The 21,017-nt window shown below is 33.4% G+C and overlaps 2 protein-coding genes across 3 annotated transcripts; both read left to right on the top strand.

Moving 5' to 3' along the window:
* Positions 1-9,298: 9,298 nt before the first annotated feature.
* On the top strand, positions 9,299-13,660 carry LOC106764298 (chitin elicitor receptor kinase 1). Of its 2 annotated transcripts, XM_014648572.2 has the most exons (11): positions 9,299-10,097; positions 10,935-10,968; positions 11,075-11,082; positions 11,229-11,390; positions 11,644-11,816; positions 12,203-12,292; positions 12,417-12,510; positions 12,617-12,768; positions 12,858-13,088; positions 13,197-13,295; positions 13,371-13,660. In XM_014648572.2, the coding sequence occupies exons 1-11, from the start codon at positions 9,473-9,475 to the stop codon at positions 13,533-13,535; spliced, it is 1,833 nt and encodes a 610-aa protein (XP_014504058.1). In that variant the 5' UTR covers positions 9,299-9,472; the 3' UTR covers positions 13,536-13,660. The 2 variants fall into 2 exon arrangements, with proteins under 2 accessions (XP_014504058.1, XP_022637372.1); XM_022781651.1 differs by lacking the exons at positions 10,935-10,968; positions 11,075-11,082.
* Positions 13,661-16,049: 2,389 nt separating this feature from the next.
* Positions 16,050-20,302, top strand: LOC106764358 (lysM domain receptor-like kinase 3). The gene is made up of 12 exons (XM_014648641.2): positions 16,050-16,748; positions 17,055-17,088; positions 17,288-17,292; positions 17,330-17,488; positions 17,762-17,958; positions 18,282-18,371; positions 18,738-18,831; positions 18,923-19,074; positions 19,158-19,249; positions 19,587-19,725; positions 19,858-19,956; positions 20,051-20,302. The coding sequence occupies exons 1-12, from the start codon at positions 16,094-16,096 to the stop codon at positions 20,216-20,218; spliced, it is 1,884 nt and encodes a 627-aa protein (XP_014504127.1). The 5' UTR covers positions 16,050-16,093; the 3' UTR covers positions 20,219-20,302.
* The last annotated feature ends 715 nt before the right edge of the window (positions 20,303-21,017 follow it).

The raw sequence follows: 21,017 nt of genomic DNA, 5'->3' as shown, positions 1-21,017 counted from the left end.
AGTTGAAACATAATTTTTAACCAGTTTTACTATTGTTTTACTCTTAACACTTATTTTTTTTTAAATTATGAAAATTGTAGTAGCTATTACTATTAACGTAGCTAGCGCGTGAATGGTCGCTAAAACAATTATCAATACTAACTTTATTTTGTGCTTAACCATTTTTTTTTTTACATATAATATTATTGGATTATCTTGATATGTACTGATTTATAATAATCCTTTTTATATTGGATTTATTTATTTATTTATTCATTTAAAATTCTTGTATAGAAATTTGCACACATAAATGATTGGGTAAATATAGAGTGAAAGTATGGAAGTAGGGCACTTAAAATGGTGGTGGTGGTGGCTAGGCAAAGGGCAATTGAGAGAATATTATTTTAAATTTGTTACTTTTGATTTATTTTTCAACTACACAATTATTTCCTTGAACCATGGTGTTCAAAAATCTACACGCGCACACCGAAAAGGCTATAGCTGGAGCTGGTGGTGGCCTTGGTGGGGCTCCTGTAACCAGAATTAGTATGTGCACTTATTCCAACCGATGTGGACCACAAACCCCCACCTTAATTTCACACCATAACCATTTCCTTATGGATTTTTAGTGCATGCAACTATGCAACTATGCAACTCAACTCAACTCAACTCACAGATATCATACACATACTCTACTACTCTACTACTCTACACACTACTTGTACCCAAATCACAAGTGAAAATAGAAAAAGTAGTTGTACAAGAAGTTCTGGGACCTCAGTGTTATGTAGGTAGGGTGAGACTAAGAGCATGTGGAGTCTATCACCTTCTGTCAACAAATATTCTTGTGTGTGTGCACAAGATGGTGGAGTTTTATTAATTATTTGCATGGTTGTTGTGTGCAGTAATGGGTATTAAACACACTGCATTCAAGGTTTGGGGCCTATCACACCAGAGGAGGTATAATGATTGAACTGTTTGATCACTGATAGGAGTCAGTGCATCCCATTTCATTTTCATATATTTTTCAACTCATCAAAACTCTAAGGGTCCCCACCCTCTCTTCTTCCTCCCTTTCGAACACTTCCAACTACAATTTATACAAAACACCAAATCTCAGAAAATCCGTTGCCCAACCGTCTCTTCTATATTCTTCTTTCTTCTTCTCAACAGTTGTTTTCAATGGACACAGGTAGAGAGAGAGAGTGAGGGCCAATAAAATGGTAAACCTTTGCATATATCTGATGGTGGATCCCTCAGTTTGACCAATGAAAATTCAGATTTTGTACTCAACATATGCAACATCAAAAACTGTGTCAATTATGGCCACCCAGGTTTGATTTTGAGCAACGAAAGAACAAGATAAACTATGATGGTGTGTGTATAATAACTAAGACATACTATACCAGTCCGATCTTAAAAAAATTGGCTTTGATTTCAATGCAACAGGAAAGTTTGGTTTAAGGCAAGGAAAATGTACATAAAACTGCAGAAACAAACTCTAGTTTATAATTTATTGTTTTCATACTTCTAAAGCTCAAAATCTTGTTTACCTTCTGTACAAGGACTCTCTACTTACTAATCTAGCTGACAAACAATCACTATGTCTAACATGACTCTGCTAGCATATAAAACATATAATATATATATATATATATATCTGTATTCCCTGTATATGACAAAGAAGGTAGTGAATAATAAAGAAAGCATATCTGATTACACTCTATATCCTGCTACATAAAACCTGAGAGATCAAGCTATCTCTTGTTGTGTAAAGGGTTGGATCCTGTTGGCACTCTGCGTTTCTCTGACATAAACTCTCTACCTCTGCTGCTGATAGGAGAATTTCCCCAGGGATGAAAATCTTCATGGCTTGAAGTGGAGGGGCCTGAGAATTTGGTCCTGATGCAGTGAATTCTTGGTGTAAGGAACAGGAGTGTGATGATGATGAGAAGCAGCAAGTAGAAATGCTTCATGGTCATGTTCTTGTTTTATTTTTTGGTGTTTAACAGGGTCAAGGAGAAAGAAACACAGAGTGATGGAAATGCAGAATTTCGTGTAGGCTAGGCTTGTTATATTGTGTATATATTTATATGGACACGGTTAGGTCCAACATGTGCATACTAAATCTGGTGATATTTATGAAACAATTGTGGTGTTTCCGTGTGAGTTTGGGTGGTGGGGCGTGTCCTGATTACCGTCTGATTGTGATCAAATGGTGAATGATGGTTGGATACATGAATGCTGCGAGTAGGGTCTGGCATTCGATCAGGGTGCCTAGAATGACGGTTGTGTGGGTGAGGGTGGTGGGGTGGCAGTATTCAATGAAAGATAGTGACATACAGAACTCAACACACACTCTCGTAGGATCAACATATATGTGAAAGCCTCAAACAAAGGACGGTAATGTTTTTTTTATTCTGCGATCATATGACTTTATTAGTTATTTATAAATTTTGTAACAAAATTTAGACATCTTTGTATGAAAATGGCGAAAACACCCATGATGTTTCATTTTAAAAGTGTGAAAGCAAGAGCGTTATGGCAGGGGTGTTTTCGTCATGAAAAGTCAAACATCGCCGACGCACTCGAGAGGCATGTGGCGTTGTAATAGTACTATCTAATTAATAAGAAAGAATTAAAATAATAAACATGTTGAAAGGGACCGTAGTACTGTTAAGGTTATTCACACACAAACACAACTCCGTAAGGTAGGTTAGTAGATCCGAATTTGCTGGGTCTAAGTCAAAATGGGGATTTTGAATATTGGTCCATTTTCAAGAATTTGGAGCCTTCAAATAGTTTAGTCTTTGATGAAAATGAATGGGAAGCGCTTTAAATTTTGACTAATGAAATGGTAAAATATTTATGATGATACCGTAATCTTTTTAGGAACAGTTTACAAGTTTGTTCTAAGACTTATTCAACAAACACACCAATGAAAACCTCTTGGTTGTTATAAATGGTTCAAAATATAATAGATTAAGGATGTCGTAATGCCGATAGTCTTGTGGTGAATGATTGTGTCATGTCATGTATAACGCATGTAATTAGTATCCATATATTTAGACTAGACCAAAAAAAGTATGATTTTAAAAAAAGCATGTCAATAAAGAGAAAAGCATCGATTGTCAATGTTATTAAATATTGTGGATGATGTATCTTCTTGCACGGGTGAGAATTGGTAAAACCCTGAGGCTTCATCGTGAAGAGTCTTTGTGAAAACTCGTTTCCACGTAGCTTTTTTGCTTTTGGTATGGCAAAAGATGAAACCATTTATTATGAGAAGAAGAAGGAGAAGAAGAAGAAGCTTTTTGTTCTGTGACTGAGCTGTTTCTCACTCAAAGCTGCAAACATTCCTCAAAAGGGGTATCAATATGGTTGGGCGTTAATTCAAGATTAAATGTTGGAGACAAGTTAATGGTCAAGAATTCTAAAAGGGAAAGTGATCATACACAGAAAATTAGTAGATTAGAGAAAGGGACGTTCATTTTTGAACAAATCAAAAATCTTGGGGGAAAGTTAATTTATTTAACTAACCAACAAAATGGTTATTCTTCTTTATTTATTACGTTTACTAATTTATTTCGATATCACATTTTGAATTTTTGTTTAAAGTTTCAGTTAAGATCAAATTATAATATAGGTTTAAACCGTTTAGTTGTCTTTATTTTTGGGAGGTTTTTCCATTTTGATCCTCGTCTTATTAGAATTTTCAATTGAGTCCTTATAAGTGTTAATTTCAATCAATTAAGTCCCTGCGGTTAAATTTTAGGTAACGGGATTAACTTTTTTGCATAGCTGAAATTGATTGAAATTAGCACTTATGAGACTCAATTCATGCCACGTTTCAACTCTAAATAGGCCACGTTTATGGAAATTAACAGGTCATCCTCCCAGCTGTGCAAAAAAGTTAATCTCATTAACTAAATTTAACGACATGGGCTTAATTGATTGAAGATAGCACTTATAGGGACTCAATTGGGGATTCTAATAAGACGAAGATCAAAATGGAAAAACTTCTCGAAAATAGAGACAACTAAATGAATTAAACCTATAATATATAAGTGAGTACAAATTTTATCTTAATTTTATAAAATTGAGTTAGATTTAAAAATTCACTTCTTAACACGTGGGTGTAAATTTCACCATAGAGACTTATTTTACGAAATTAAGTTAAACTTAACTCCTTAATCATTTTTACAAGAAAAGTCATACATTTGGTTGAAAAGAAAGAAAAAGAAGAGGTTAATAGATGCACTTTTTGAGGTTGTACGGCTGAAAGCCATCGTTTTCTCATCCAACCAAGAAAAATGGCACTGAAATTCTGTGGTCCGCACACAAATGCAGATAAACTTTCAATATGTGTTAATGTGGGCATATGCATTTTTTAACCCTTTTAAGGGGCAAGGAAAACTGCACTTTGATATCATTTTTTACCATTCCATAATCCACAGTGTAATAAGTATCAAAGAGGATACGTAGCACGGAAAAAAAAAATAAACAGGAGATGAGTTTCCAACTGGAATGACCCCACAGAAAGAGTTATTTGATACCATATTTTACCTTGTTTCCAATTTTCCAGTTCATGGAGATTTTCTCTTCATCATGTATGTAACTTCTATTCTGGTGTAAGGGCCATTTATGAGCATCATTAGGAACTAATGAGTGGTTTCATGGTGATTCGATGTTTTATTTTGATAGCTGTCAGAAGAGAACATTTCAATCTGAATTAAGATATTAATTATTATAGCCATCAAATGTATGGTTGACTATTATGGTTTAGAATTAAACTTATGTCTCCTGATCTCGGGTTTCACCTACCATCAAAACCTGGTAAAATCTGCCATAATGCTTATGTAGAACTAACTTCTAATCAATCTCTCAGCTCAATTATTGGACATTTCTGATTTGGAAGTCTAAACCAACCTTAGTTTCATGATTAATGACCACAATGTGGACATTTTATTCTCAAATACAGGATTGGTTAAGTATCATTAACTCATGCATATACTTAAAAAGGAAGTTATGTATTTTCGCAACCCAAAAAGAAAAGAAAAGAATATGATTAAAGTGATGATGTTGAATCTAAATTCTACATGGTATAAGAAAGAAAATTGACGTAGCTGTTAGTATTATTGTAGAGTAGAAGCATTGAGAATTTGGTGAGTGGCATGAAGTCCACTAGCTGAAAGGGCATCCTTTTACTTTTCATGAGTGGTTTGTTGAACAAAGTTTACATTCAGTATTACTTGTCTTTTATCTTTATGATGCCATATTACAGATAAGTCAACCCACTGGATTCATATTCAACTGCTATTTATGTATTAAAGATGCTCCTTGTTGGTTACACTATAAATTAATAAATCTTAATCACGGTCATTAGTAACTATAATCAAATTTATTTAATAAAAAACTTCATTTTTAATTTAATGAAAATGTATTTTTAAAATAGTCATGTTTGATCAGATTAAATTAGTTAAGAGAAATTATATCAGTCTATCTATCTATCAAACTTTCACTTTTCATTTATTTATTTGTATTTTTTAAGTAAAAAAATTTAAGCTATTAACAAACTGTCAATTCTCCGTCATACCCTTCTTTGCCTGCAGTTTGCAAAAGTTACTTAGCTTATGGACTTTCAAGTTTGGAATGACAACTCCTTGCTTTTTTGAATCGGCCTTTTTCTTCCCGCACCCTATTGATTATTACCTGCATTTCATATTAATGTAAAAAGACAAAAATACCCTCCTCTTTTTGCTCCACATCACTTACATCCGTTCTCCATTGTCACTGCACTCTTTGAGGAGGAAGAAAAAGGATGCTTGTTATGAAAGTTTATTCTAAAATATATCATATATTTTCAAGAAACTTTATTCTAGAAATTCACATCTTTTATTGTTAAATGTTGATTTTAAGTAGTGTTTGACATATATATTACACTTATACTCAAGAAAGTTTATTAAAAGAAATATCATGTGTCCTGAAAAACTTGTTTCAGAAATTTTGTTTTGAAAATTTTTCAGAACAGGTAATCAGAAAGTGTTCTTTACGAAAGATAAAATTATGTTTTGAAAACTACGGAAATGCAAATAAAAATTGTGAGGATGTAGAAGAAAAAGGGTTGGACGGCTTAAAGTTATTTAAATGTTGGGTTTTGAAGTGAGGATTAGGTGAAGACGGTTTCTTCAATTTCAGAAAATTTGATCCCAGATATGAGTGGGCGAGTGTCTTCAGGAAAAGTAGGTGAATATTTTCGAAAAAATATTTCCAGAACTAATTTAGTGCGTTTCGGAAAATAAAATCCCGAATGATGAAGTGCAGGAAAATTTTTGATAGTTTGGATCAATATAAAGTTTAAGTCAGTGAAAAGCTATCTTATTATAAAATGAAAATATCATTTTTTTAACTATTTATATTTATTTTGTGTTTAGATAAGAAAGTTTAATGATTTTAAAAAATCGAAATACATAATATTTAAATTATTTATAATTGTTTTTTTTCAAATAATTTATTTGGATAGAGTAATTGAAATATCTTAAATTTTATTTTTCTATAAAATAAATTAATTTATCTTTTAAGCAAAAAAATCTATTTTAAAAATATTTGGTTCCACTTTTAGATCAAGTTAATTGGACTTAATATTTTATCTGAATCAACTAGTCTTCATATTCCACCCAAGCCAAATCGTCTAGATCTTCGTCTTTGGTTTACTTTTTTCATATTTCATCGAGCCAAATCAACTTGACTTTTAACGTTAAAGGTTGAGTTAAACCGGTTTGAGTCAAAGGGTTGAGCCAAATCGATTAGGATGAAAGGTCGAGATTAGTCGACTTGGACAAAAGGTCTAGCCGAGTGAACTCCAGCCAAAGGTAAAAACTAGTCGATAAGGATTGAGACTAGTCAGTCATAGTTAGAGGTTGAGACTAGTTAGTCCTAATCGAATGTTAGGAAGAGTCCGCTTTAACTGAAGGTCGAGAAAATTGGTCTTGCTCGAAGATCAAAATGAGTCGACCATCGAGATAATTCACACTAGACCAAGGTCAAGAATATTTGCCGTGGACGAAAGGTCTAGCCAAGTTAGGTAGAAGGTTTAGACAAGTCAACCTTGGCTGAAGTTTGAGACAAGTTTGTTTTGATCAAAGGTCGAGACGAGTTAGTCTTAGTTGAAGCTCGAGACAAGTCGGCCCGAGTCGAAGGTTGAGATGAGTTGATCCTGATCGAAGTTCAGAATAAATCGGCATGAACCAAAGATCGAGTCGAGTAGGTCTATGTTTAAGGTGCGATCTAAGTACTCGAATAAAAGGTTGATATGAGTCAGGTCGACCAAAGCTCAAGATAGATCAACCACGGTCGACGATCCAAACAAGTAATCATAGTTCAAGATGAGCTGACCTTGGTTGAAGTTCAAGACGAGTCAGCGTAGGCTAAAGGTCAAGTCGAGTAGGTCCATGTTGAAGGTTAAGCTAAGTAATCGAGGGTGAAGATCATGCCAAATCACTCAAGCTCAAAGGTTTAGTCATGTTGGTCTAGGCTAAAAGTTGAGCCTAGTCGGCCAAAGTCGAAGGGTCAAACCGAATTGACTCAAGCTGAAGGTTGAGCTAAGTTAGTACGATTGAAGGTCGAGATCACTTGGTTCAGGTCAAAGGTTAAGACAAGTCAATATTGGCCATAAGTCAAGTTAAGTCAACTGTGGTCGGTCAGATAGCCAAGTCACTTGAGACGACGATCCAACATAGCCCATCCTAATTGAAGATTAGTTGAGTCGATCAGATAAAAAGTTGAGATAAGTCGTTTTGGACCATCGATAAAGATGAGTCGACTTTGGTTGAAGACCAAGTCAAGTTGGTTTGGACTCATAGTAGGACTGAATTGTTAAGCTAGTCGATGTGGGACTTCCAACACACCCTCCTAACGCCGAGCATGAGACTAGATATTAATGGGTGGTCCGATAACGACCCCATAGCGGGTGGAACAATATGCCCAACAAGTATCACTAGGATAGACTCTAACCATAGCTCTGATACCATGTTAGAAGTGAGTTTTTAGGCCTAACTCAACCCCACAGAATCGGTTGTAAGATGAGGTCTGCACCCCACTTATATATTATAAATTGGCCTTACCTCTAGTCGATGTGGGACTTCCAACACTTTTATCTTGGCAAATGAGGAATTTAATAACTTATAAAATTTTAATTTCTTTTTTTTTCTTCTAAATTTTATTATTTTAATAATTAAGATGCCTTATTTTTCAAATTCAATTTTCTTTTAATATTTTCGTTCAAATAAGTTATTTTTCTTCAAAAGATTTTAAAATGTCCAATTATTAAATTGCCCCTATCCAAACAATACTGAATATTTTTTTAAGTGTAGGGATTACGAAGTAATTTTTTTTCTTAGTAAAAAATATTTCCCATTCATGTGATCAGAAATTCAACCAGAAAAATATATTTAAGAAAACCATGTTGATTGATTAGGGTTGAGGTTAGTATGAGTGTGGATTAAGGTTATTAAAATGAATTTGTTAATATTTAAAATTATTATATAACTTGGAACATAAATTAATTTGATCATCTTTTTGGCCCAAGATACGGGTAGTAGTGTAGTGTAGATGAGAAAAAGAAGCAGAATTAATGAAGAAGGAGGAAGAGTTAGTTAGTGTGAAGGGTTGAAGTCAATAGTCATAGTGAGCTTGTCGTGTGGGCAATGCCAACTACAACACACCTTGTTAGAAAAATTGAACGAGATAAATCAATTTCATTTCGTATTATAATACATTATACTATTTTTTTAATTTTTTGTTTGATAAAAAAATTCAATCCACCTATCTATATTTAATAAAATTCGAAATCCCATTGATTTATTTACATATTTTTATATATGAATGCTCTTTTATACCCACAAAAGTAATATATTTTTGAACGAATTTTAAAAAGTACTTTTTTTGTAAAACAATTTAAAAAATATATATTTTTGAAAACATCTAGAAAAACATGTTTAAGAAAAAATTACGTGCGAACAAAGATTTGATATTGACGAGCGTATCTATTGTGTTTGAAAGACAATATATGAATCAAAAAATTAATTGCATTAATTTGAAATCATGAATGGATTAGATGAACGTACTTGTGAAAGTATAAATAATAGAATAAATGAAGTATTTTGATTATCCTAGTCATTAATACGAACACGACTATGAAATATGAAATTTGTCTAAAGTTAAAAGTAAATTATTAAAGAATTATAATAAATATCAAAATATATTCAATATATACAATACTCGTTACCTATACCTTCAAACACATCAAACATCCTTAAATCCAACGTGTTCAAAAAGTTAGGCAAAAGACTACTGAAGACTTTAGTAAAAGAGTACAACGTTTCAAATTGCGTTTCAGATTAATATTCCAACACCAATTTGGGGAGTTCAACACGCCCAGATTGTTGATTCTGTGTTGGATAGGCTTCACAGAGTTTGTAAACTCTACCACCCAATGGAGAACAGATTCAGATTATCAGTTTTCTTCATGTTATGGGCTTCTATGGTGCATAGTGCAGAATCTGAGTGTAAGAGGGACTGTGATTTAGCTCTAGCTTCCTACAATCTAACAGGAGGTGACTTGACATATGTATCAAAGCTTATGAAATCTGAGGTTGTTTCTAAACCTGAAGATATTCTCCCCTACAACAGTGAAACCATAAAAAACAAAGACCAGGTGCAAGCCTTTACCAGAGTGAACGTTCCATTCCCTTGCGATTGCATTGGAGATTTTCTAGGTCATATATTCAAATATGACGTTGTATCAGGTGACACTTACATGTCCATCGCCACTCAGAATTATTCCGATTTGACCACTGTTCAGTTGTTGCAGAGCTTCAACTCATATTCACCAACTGGTCTTCCTGATACTGCGACTCTTGATGTCTACGTTAACTGTTCCTGTGGGAATAGTGACATTTCCAAGGATTATGGTTTGTTCATCACATACCCTCTTAGACCTGAGGATTCTTTGCAGTCAATTGCCAAAGAGACTGGGATAGAGAGTGACTTGCTGCTTAAGTACAACCCGGGTGTAAATTTTAGCCAAGGGAGTGGTTTGGTTTATATTCCAGGGAAAGGTATATTCTTGCTTTGCTACCATGCTTTCTTCTTCTGATTTAAGTTCATGAGGTTTTTGGACGTGTTTCATTTTTCATATGGATTGAAGGGTACTCTTTATTTATCCTTTTTATGTAAAAAAATGATTTTTTTGGTAGAACTTCCTCTATAGCTATTCTAGAACTCTTTTGCCTTTTGATCTTAAAGTTGAGCCTCGGAATTGCTTATTCTGTGTTTGGAAATATGTTCACCAGAGAACAAATCACGTTAAATGGGTAAATGATGCAAAAGCTACAACTGATGGCTTCTGTTTTGAAGTGAAAAATCATGTTCATAACTTGTAACCAAACAGATTATCAGTTTGCATCCAGAGATTTTGCTTTTGAGCAAAACATCTCAAAAGCATTAGTCACCAGATGTTCAATGGGATTTTGAATTTGTTGCATCTTCGTCGATCTAATGCAATAACCTGAATTGAAATTCGCATATGTTGTACCAAGGTCTGTTTAAGCTAGAAAATCATTGTTGACCTAGTTTGAGAATTTACATTCCTTTTTAGTCACTTTTCCAGTGTTCTGTGATACTAATAGATTTATAGTTATCTCACTACCACATTGGCACTATTGATGATGATTTCATTCTTAGACATTGAAAAACATATATGTAACGTACACAAGAAGAAATGCTCACAAATTTCTGATTATATTCAATATGTTTACATTATAAGAATTACGATTTAAGAGTACACTTAATTTTTGAGCTTCATGCTTATATCTATGGTTGTATCTTTCAACATATTTCCTAGGAACTGTTAACTTTGACACATGCCTGACATATTCTTGTTCCTTTACTTTCAGACCAAAATGGTGGCTATGTACCCCTTCATCAAAGGTGATTCTTTTACCTTATTTCCACTCTATTTGCAGATGAAGTTGACTAATTTTCCAATCTTTATAACCTGCTGATCTTAATGGCTGTATTTTCATTACCTTTTCAGCACTGGAGGTGGACCTTCTCATTCCCCCAAAAGTTGTTTTATTTGATGAACGATTTCGTTTGTGTTTGATTTTAATATCAGACACAAGGTCAGGATATTCTCAAAGTACAATGTAAACCTACTTTCTTCTCATGTATTGTTTCTACAAAAGCAGGTCTCGAGCTAAGAGTTATCGCTGGAATATCTGCTGGAGTAGTAACGGCATTTCTGCTATTGGCATTTTGTGGGTATGTTACATATTACCGAAGAAAGAAGGTATGGAAGAGGAATTTGCTCACAGATGAATTCATGATGAACTCGGCCAGAGTTATGAATGGTATATTTTCTTCTACTTCTATTTCCTCTATTTCTTCCTTTTCTTTCATTTAAATTTAACTCGATCTCACAATTTCACAATATTAGCTGGCGTCAGTATAGTTTTTGTTGGTTGTGTAAAACTAGTTTGGTGTTCTGATTTCACTCTGTCTTCCTCTGCTTTATATCGTGAAATAGAAGAGCAGCACACATAGAAAATGAGAATATAGTTGATGATAGGGTATAGTAACTTCTGTTTATGGTCCTGCTTTCAGATGAAGCCTCTGGTGTTCCCGATGCAGAAATTGGTACGAACACCATTAGTGTGGACAATTCAGCAGAGTTTTCATATGAAGAACTAGCCAATGCTACAAATAACTTCAGTCTCGCTAGCAAAATTGGTCAAGGTGGTTTTGGGGAAGTCTATTACGCAGAGCTTAATGGAGAGGTTTGTAATGTCTATTGGCAACTTTTACATTCGATCACATGTATTTGAAATAAAAGTTGCATATTCTTCTAGTTATCATGACTTCGCGTGGTTTTCAAGTAGTACGTGGTATTAATCTCTCTCTGAATTTTTCCAGAGCTAGTGCTTCCCTCACAACATTAGTTATTTGTCACAGATTCTTTACATAATTGACTTTTTAACCATAAACAACAAACAAATACGTTTTTTTTTTTTCATTTGACACATACATCAAGAAGCATAATTGCATATATCACAATGCTACAAGGATCAAATATGCAATTGTTCATATTTCTATCTTTCCCAAGTTTCCCATTATAATATTCATGTCTCCTATAGTTATAAAGAAGTCCTCTCTAATTACACAGAAAGCTGCAGTTAAAAAGATGGACATGCAAGCAACAAGAGAATTTCTAGCTGAACTGAAAGTATTGACACGTGTTCATCACTTGAACCTGGTATTATTTGAAACTTGGAGCATGTTTTTTTTTTTTTTTCTTACGTTTTTCCTTTTATGTTCCAGTTAAATAAAGAGGATTGCTGCTTTAAAACCTAAATATCTTTCTATTGATAACCATGTAGGTGCGTTTGATTGGATATTGTATTGAGAGCTCCCTTTTCCTTGTTTATGAATACATTGAGAATGGCAACTTAGGACAACATCTACGTAGATCAGGTTATATGAACACATTAAAAACATCCATTTTCAGTACTAATGCATTTGTTTGATTGTTTAGTTTAATGTCTTTGTAAGTTAACGATGAAGTCAAGTTTGTTTCCAGATTTTGATCCTTTGCCATGGTCTGCCCGAGTTCAAATTGCTCTGGATTCTGCCAGAGGTCTACAGTACATTCATGAGCATACTGTGCCTGTATATATCCATCGCGACATAAAGTCAGAAAACATTTTGATAGACAGAAAGTTATGTGCCAAGGTACAATCTGGTTCAACAACTTTGGGATCATATTCCTACTTTTCTACTTGGGATTTTTGTGAGAGATCCTATATTACTTTTTTTTGCAGGTTGCAGATTTTGGTTTAACCAAGTTGATTGATGTTGGAAGTTCATCACTTCTCACAGCTAACATGAAGGGCACATTTGGTTACATGCCACCAGAGTACGCATATGGCAACGTTTCTCCCAAAATCGATGTCTATGCTTTTGGTGTTGTTCTTTATGAACTAATTTCTGCTAAAGAAGCATTGATCACGGGTGGTGTACATGGTGCTCAATTGAAGGGCCTTGTGTCTTTGGTGATTCTTCACACCACTTTTCAATGACAACCTAGTAGTCTTTCATCAACAATTAAGATCTGCATTTTCCCTTTCTTGTGTTTAATCTGTTAGTGTTATATGTGGCAGTTTGATGCAGCTTTTGATCAGCAAGATCCCACAGAAGGTCTTAAGAAACTGGTGGATCCTAGGTTAGGAGATAACTACCCAATCGATTCAGTTTGCAAGGTATGAGTTATCACAAAGCATAAACACTAATTGTATTTCTGATTTAAGAAACTTAGGCCATTTTCCTTCTTGCAGATGGCACTACTTGCCAAAGCATGCACAGAGAGTGATCCACAACAACGTCCAAATATGAGTTCTGTTGTGGTTACTCTCACAGCACTTACTTCAAATAGTGAGGATTGGGATATTGCTTCCATCATTGAAAATCCAGCTCTAGCAAATCTTATGTCTGGGAAATAGGAAAAAACAGAACGTAGAATACAAAATGTCACCATTCATCTACAAATTGTGATAGCTCTACTTCCTTTCCCACAACTATGTACAACTGAAACCTATATTTGCTTGTAGCATGATTTTGAAACTGTGATTGTTTGCATCAGTAAACAAACTTCTTTTCTCACTGATTTTTTTTTTCTTGCTTTAGGAAAAATTGCATGGCAAAAACTTTCAAATATCAAACTGTTACCTTTTCATGGCAATCAACAGGCATTTGCAATCAAGTTATATTTTAATATATACTTTTTTGTTTTATTACCGATTTTTTCCAAGTTCATCATGTCAAAGACCATTGATGATATGATATCATTACAAGAGACTTGACAACTTTTTTTTTTCTTGTAAAAAAGTAAAATTGAATTTTGTTGAAAATCACACTAAGAAAATAATCTTTTGTGTAAACACAATATAAATGTAGTTTGACATCTCAAGTTCCACATCCATATTACAAATACAAAGTGTCACACAAATTTTCTCAGGTGAAAATTACAAACCTTTTAAACTAGTTTTTCTTGACAAAATTGTAAATCATCCATTGACATTCAACTACCAAATCCTCCTTCTTAAAAGGCTTATTGAGTTGTAATGATCATTCTCAAATTAAATCTTTACTTTTATAATAATTTTTTTCTATTTTATTTTTATATTACTTGACGTGGGATTTTAGTGAATGTCCGAAGACCAACATGTTCTTGAGAATGTTCTCATACAAAGTAATTGACCTAAGTTTAAAACAAGGGCAATTCACTAAAGTATTTTTTAATAAGTAGAAAAAAAAAGTCAAAGATTCGTAGCTAATAATTTCAAAACTAACCAGTACTCAAAATGGAGGAGAGTGCTTATGGAAAATAAACATGTTTAGAAGGAATGATCCTTCACCTTTCTTCTCATAGTTTGTTTTCTCCATATGTCTATGGCTGTATTTGTTTATAAAGATGAATTTGGGGAAGTGAATTTGAGAGAAAAAAAAGTAAAAGTGAGGTTGTTTGAATTAAAGGAAAGATAGTAAGAAATGAAGAAAAATAAAAGGAAATTTTGTGAAATTTAATGAATGATATGATTAGTTTGATAGATTAAAAAAGTGTTTTATTCTCTTCGTCTCCCTTTTTTTATCTCTTTATCTTTTACATATTTCATGCTTTTCGTTTATCTTGTTTATGCTCCTATATTCACGCCTTTCATTGTTATATTCTTGTAATTGAATCCTCCTTTTCAATATTTTGAATTTTTGTAAAGTAAACTTTCATACTTAGATAACTTATAAAGGGATTATCTTCATGTTCAACAGAAATTATTTTGAGTTTTCTTATCACCTCACAAACATCTTAAGTATCATAAAATGTGTAAGAAACTAAAAAATAGTATTTTAAAATTAATAGTGTATTTAAAATAACAAGACTTAATTATTTTAATATTAAAATTTTATAGTATAGATAAAAAAATTTATAAACAAATTTAAAATAATAAGACTTAATTATTTTAATACTATCTATATTTTCAACTTTATCAAATGTAGTTTCTTATATTGATATAGGTGTAATGAAGAGCATTTGCAAAGTAAGAGATAATATAATTAATTGACGAAATTTTTATTCTTTCAACTAGTTAATAATGCTTACAAAGATAATATTAATTTAAGAGAAACATCAAATAATATTATCAATTAATTAATATCAAGACAATACGTCACTAATTTTTTTTTTATAAATTAAAAATTAAAAATATGATTACATGTAAGATGGAAATCAGATTTCTCCATGAAATACTCTTTGGTATTTTCTTTTTCTAATAAAGCTAACAATACATTAAGCGGAAGATATAGATTCTCTTACTAAGAGATGTGGGACTTTATATGCTATTATTGGCTTTATCTCGCAGATTCCTTTTTGTTTTTTATGAGTGAAGTCAAAGTTGGAGACAGGCGTGCCTCAAAATATAAAACGGAAAATTTTTCTGCGTTTTTAGAACCATGAGATGACACAATTCGAGGTGGTAATTTGTTGGCACATTGGCCGACACTGTTGGCATTTCGGGTGCAAAGGATCAGACAGAGCCAGCTCTCCCAATCACGAAGATTCCCTGCTAGTTGTGCAATGCATCCTCGTCAAACATAACCATTAATATATGCAGAGTTCAACAATTATTCCCTCAATAAGAGACATGCAAGTTGCTACCCAAGAATAAATAAATAAACAAAGGACATTCAAGTCAACTTCAATTATTTTCTACCCAATTGTATTCTTTCCTTCCACACTCTCGTTGAAACTGTTAAACGTTATAACCTATCAGGTGTTTATGCAGAAAATAAAAAAGCATATACGTGGGCATATGAATTCATTGTTTAAGTTCATTCACTCGTGTAATTACACCCTTTTTTATGTTTGAGTTACTTATTTTATAATGTGTGTTTTAGAGGTGGAAGTATGACATGGTTTCAAGAAAAAAAGTATGAATATGGTTATATTGGCTTATAGCAGGTGTAGAAAGTCCTAGAAATCTAATTTTCTGATTTACGTTTCTTTATGTTCCTCTTATTGATCACTGATCCAATGGAACTCAGAAAAGGGTTACTGCTGTTATTTTTGTTGCTGGAGTATGTTTGTTGCAATGTTGAAGCAAAGTGTTTGAAGGGATGTGATTTAGCTTTAGCTTCCTATTATGTGAATAGAGGGTTGTCCTTGGATAATATAACACACCTGATGAAATCAAGTGTTGTGTCCAATTCTGACGATATAATAAGCTACAATAAAAACAAAATATTCAATAAAAATGTCTTCATGTTTAACAGATACAATGTTCCATTTCCCTGTGATTGTATCCGTGATGAGTTTCTGGGGCACGTGTTTGAGTACTCAGCTGCTGAAGGTGACACCTATGATTCGATTGCCAAAGTGGAATATGCCGATCTCACCACTGTTGAGCTTTTGAGGAGATTCAACAGTTATGGCCAAAACGGTATACCAAAAAATGCCAAGGTTAATGTCACGGTCAATTGTTCTTGTGGGAACAGCCAGGTTTCACAAGAATATGGGTTGTTTATTACCTATCCACTTAGGCCTGACAATAATTTGCATGATATTGCCAACGAGGCTCATCTTGATGCACAGTTGCTGCAGAATTATAATCCTGGAGTCAATTTCAGCAAAGAGAGTGGGATTGTTTTCATTCCAGGAAGAGGTATGCTCTTCTCTTACATCATATTAGTACTGTATTTTGACATTGACAAAATTTAGATACAGTTAGATACTTCTACTGATGTTTTCCAATGTTTTGGAGTTTTATTTTGGTAAGCTATGCTAACCTTTATTGTAAACCTTCTGATGTAAATTACAAGACAAAAATTCAACAAATCTGATCAAAGTATCTTTCTTTTGGTATTATCAGCATGTTGGGGGTTAAAATAATCACTTTGTTCTTGTTCAAAGCATTTTGGATAACCTTTTATGCATTTGCTTGACGTTTTAATTTTGTTTAACTTGTCAGATCAATTTGGAGACTATGTTCCCTTGCACCCTAGGTGAGTAACTTTGATTGTCTCACCTTTCTTCGGAATTCTGCACATACAATTGAATGTTGCTGCATGTTTGATTCTATCCTTTTAACTTAATTTTCTTTTCCATATTGCAGAAAAACAGGTTTGGCTCTCAAACTTCATATGGAGTTGGTTGTGAGAAGATTATTTTCAGCTTAATGTTTACATAAATACGATAACACAGAAAAAGTCAGTCTCTCATCTTAAATTCACTTCTGTATATAAGCAGGTCTAGCTACGGGTGCTGTTGCTGGAATATCCATAGCAGGAATTTGCGGTCTTCTATTATTAGTAATATGCATATATGTTAAATTCTTCAAGAAGATGGAAGGAGAGAAACCCAAATTGCCAACAGAAAAATCTACGGCGTCTTCAATTCAAGATGGTACGGTTAAATTTTTGTATTCATACAAGACATACCTTTTAAACCATTCACATAACACATATTCTTAGTAATGGGGGAATGTTAGTACCATACCCCTTATTTTCATTAACACATTCTTTTCTTAATCTTGCATCCCTTGTAAAAATGCCTGTTATTTATCAACCTGTTCAAAGATTACATGTCATCAACTCTTGCATATTCCTAGAATTTGATATGTACTAGCTTAATGGCCACGGTACTTCTTGTGGATTTTTCTTCCTCTTCCGAGTACAGCCTCTGGAAGTGCAGAATATGAAACTTCAGGATCCAGTGGGACTGCTACTGCTACTGGCCTTACAGGCATTATGGTGGCAAAATCAATGGAGTTCACATATCAAGAACTGGCAAAGGCTACAAATAACTTCAGCCTGGAGAATAAAATTGGTCAAGGTGGATTTGGAGCTGTGTATTATGCAGAATTGAGAGGCGAGGTACATATATGCATAATCAATTTTATAACATAATCAGACAAAATACCAGTAAAGGAAAACACAAAATTTTACTTTTAGCCAAATGATGTAATTGGTGACAATGAAGGCTTTTCCCTGGTGATTGATATTTTAGAATATAGATTAGAATAGTAGATATATGTTTAAATTGTAAGGCTTTAAGTTCATTACATTGTGTATGAGATAAATAAAATAAGTGTATAAGAAACAGGTAATTTCATCGAATAAGCAAGTTTTTGCTTTTAATTCCATTTCAGGTTAACCATTTACCTATTTTGCTTTACTCATTATTTTTTTATATGCAGAAAACTGCAATTAAAAAGATGGACGTGCAAGCATCCACTGAATTTCTTTGTGAGTTGAAGGTCTTAACTCACGTTCATCACTTGAATCTGGTACGACATCCTTCAAACAACTCCAAAGCATGTGTGTATCTGGGAATGATACTTAATCATTTTCAGTAAAGTCAACAATTAGTCTGTTACAAAGTAAACATTCTGGGTGATTTCATGAAAAAGAATTACAAAACAGTCTGTAATTATCCTGAAAAGTTATTTCTGCTAATCCAAGTGATAATCCTAGAAATTAACATGAAACCTTCATTACTTATGTAACATGCAAAACATAACCTGTGTGATCTTATCTTACTTCTGTGGTGGTAGTTTGAGCGTCAATGGAGTTTACTTTTTGGGCTAAACAGTTCCAAGAGTGTTCTATATCTTTTTCTGTATTCATATAACTACCTTTCATGTAAACCACAGGTGCGTTTGATTGGATATTGCGTTGAAGGATCTCTTTTCCTTGTGTATGAACATATTGACAACGGAAACTTAGGCCAATATTTGCATGGTACAGGTGAGATCAGCTTCAATTGATGCATGATTATCTTTATCTGTGATGTAACCTTACTGTGGAACGACCAATGATGGTAATAACATGATTCCAGGGAAAGATCCTTTGACATGGTCTAGCCGAGTGCAAATTGCTCTTGATTCAGCAAGAGGCCTTGAATACATTCACGAGCACACTGTGCCAGTGTATATCCATCGTGATGTAAAATCTGCAAATATATTAATAGACAAAAACTTCCGTGGAAAGGTTACACTGCTACCACTCTTCATAAACCTGATTTTCCCATTCTTCTTGGAGACTTGATAAATTAAGTATGATTTTAATTACAGGTAGCAGATTTTGGCTTGACTAAACTTATTGAAGTCGGAAGCTCCACACTTCACACTCGTCTTGTGGGAACGTTTGGATACATGCCTCCAGAGTATGATTTGTTATTTTGTGTGATCTGTATTATTAATAGTTGGCCATCTTATTATTGATGAATCACATGCTTATCATATTGATGAACAGATGATAAATATTGTTTAATTAAGTAGTAAAATCAAATTCAGTTTTCAGAACATGTCATTAAGTGAACCTGAGCTTCTTTTGGTCCTTTTCTTTAAACTGGACTTTTACTGTTTAAGTGTCAGACTATTACTCAGTTCATTAATTATTTCTTTGTAATTTTTGCAATGACATGACAAGGTATTTTTATCCATGGATTAATGATCTTATCTTAATTATGGAATTTTATTGATTATGTGAATTTTCTGCAGATATGCTCAATATGGTGACGTCTCTCCAAAAGTAGATGTGTACGCTTTTGGAGTGGTTCTTTATGAACTGATTTCTGCAAAGAATGCTGTTCTGAAAACAGGTGAATTTGTTGCTGAATCCAAGGGTCTTGTAGCTTTGGTGAGTTTTCATGCTTTAAACCATTCTACTGAAAAACACTATCAATTCACAAATTTACATCTCAAAGACAGTGAACCGAATACATCCACCTGAACAGAAATGAAGTTACCCTTCACTTGTTTTGTATTGCAGTTTGAAGAAGCACTCAATCAGAGTAATCCTTCCGAAGCTATTCGCAAACTGGTGGATCCCAGGCTTGGAGAAAACTATCCAATTGATTCAGTTCTCAAGGTTGAAATTTTTTTCTGTGAAAATAATTTGAAATTTCATATCTTACACAGTTTATCTTGGCCAAAACTTAGTATATTGATTGTTTGAGTTGCAGATTGCGCAACTTGGGAGAGCTTGTACAAGGGATAATCCACTACTACGCCCAAGTATGAGATCTATAGTTGTTGCTCTTATGACACTTTCATCGCCTACTGAGGATTTCGACGATGAAACTGCTTCCTACGAAAATCAAACTCTCATAAATCTACTGTCTGTAAGATGAAGGTTCTTTGAACCTATTGCACCGTGTTTTCAATGACCTTTGAAAGCAGGTGTGTAAGGTTTGACAAGTTTGTACATGAATGGAATTGGGATTTTAAAATTTAGTTTTGTAGATTTTGTTCTATGTGATTTGATAACCTTATGTCTCGTATTCTTCAAATTCTTTCGTTAAAAATTTTGGATTGACTTTTGAGGAAATTTAGATTTTCAAGGACATGATTATAATCTCCATCTTAGAAAGACCGATTTTATATACACTTTAGTTAGAATTGCAAGTACTGAAAAGTGAGGTTTTTGTACGGACATGGACAAATTTCACCCATTAATTACATATCTAGGCAAATTTGAAAAAAAATTACATAAATGGGGAAGTCGTGTTACCCCTAGACGACTTCCAAAGGAGAAGTCGTGCCACCCCTTACGACTTCACACTGTTCACATGAACAGTGATGAAGTCGTGCCACCCAAAAACGACTTCTAGGCATGGTAATCGATTACTTTGAGCTGTAATCGATTACTTTGAGCTGTAATCGATTACCAAAGACTTAAAAACCAATTTTTAATGGTTTAGAATAAAATAAAAAAAATAAAAATAGAAAAAGTGAAGTCGTGTGGGGGTTGCACGACTTCATCTATTGAAGTCATGCCACCTTCCCACGACTTCACATTTTCTATTTTTAATTTTTTTTATTTTATTCTTAAATAAAAAAAAAACTATGTTTTTAATGTAAAAAATATTATACAAATTAATTTAAACAACGAAAAATTAGTATAAAATTTAAAATAAACCTAAAACCTTA

The sequence above is a fragment of the Vigna radiata genome, chromosome 6 (genome assembly GCF_000741045.1).
Source record: "Vigna radiata var. radiata cultivar VC1973A chromosome 6, Vradiata_ver6, whole genome shotgun sequence".
Lineage (NCBI taxonomy): Eukaryota > Viridiplantae > Streptophyta > Magnoliopsida > Fabales > Fabaceae > Vigna > Vigna radiata.
The sequence above is the reverse complement of the archived record's forward strand: the minus strand, read 5'-3'. Positions and strand labels throughout refer to the sequence as shown.

What these genes read in the sequence shown, in the direction of transcription:
- LOC106764298 (XM_014648572.2), top strand. Translation starts at nt 9,473, where the DNA reads ATGGAGAACAGATTCAGATTATCAGTTTTCTTCATGTTATGGGCTTCT. An exon ending in CTCGGCCAGAGTTATGAATG is followed by an intron (nt 11,391 to 11,643) that starts GTATATTTTCTT and finishes TCCTGCTTTCAG; the next exon opens with ATGAAGCCTCTGGTGTTCCC. An exon ending in ACAACATCTACGTAGATCAG is followed by an intron (nt 12,511 to 12,616) that starts GTTATATGAACA and finishes GTTTGTTTCCAG; the next exon opens with ATTTTGATCCTTTGCCATGG.
- LOC106764358 (XM_014648641.2), top strand. Translation starts at nt 16,094, where the DNA reads ATGTTCCTCTTATTGATCACTGATCCAATGGAACTCAGAAAAGGGTTA. An exon ending in ACGTTCATCACTTGAATCTG is followed by an intron (nt 18,372 to 18,737) that starts GTACGACATCCT and finishes TGTAAACCACAG; the next exon opens with GTGCGTTTGATTGGATATTG. An exon ending in CAATTGATTCAGTTCTCAAG is followed by an intron (nt 19,957 to 20,050) that starts GTTGAAATTTTT and finishes TTTGAGTTGCAG; the next exon opens with ATTGCGCAACTTGGGAGAGC.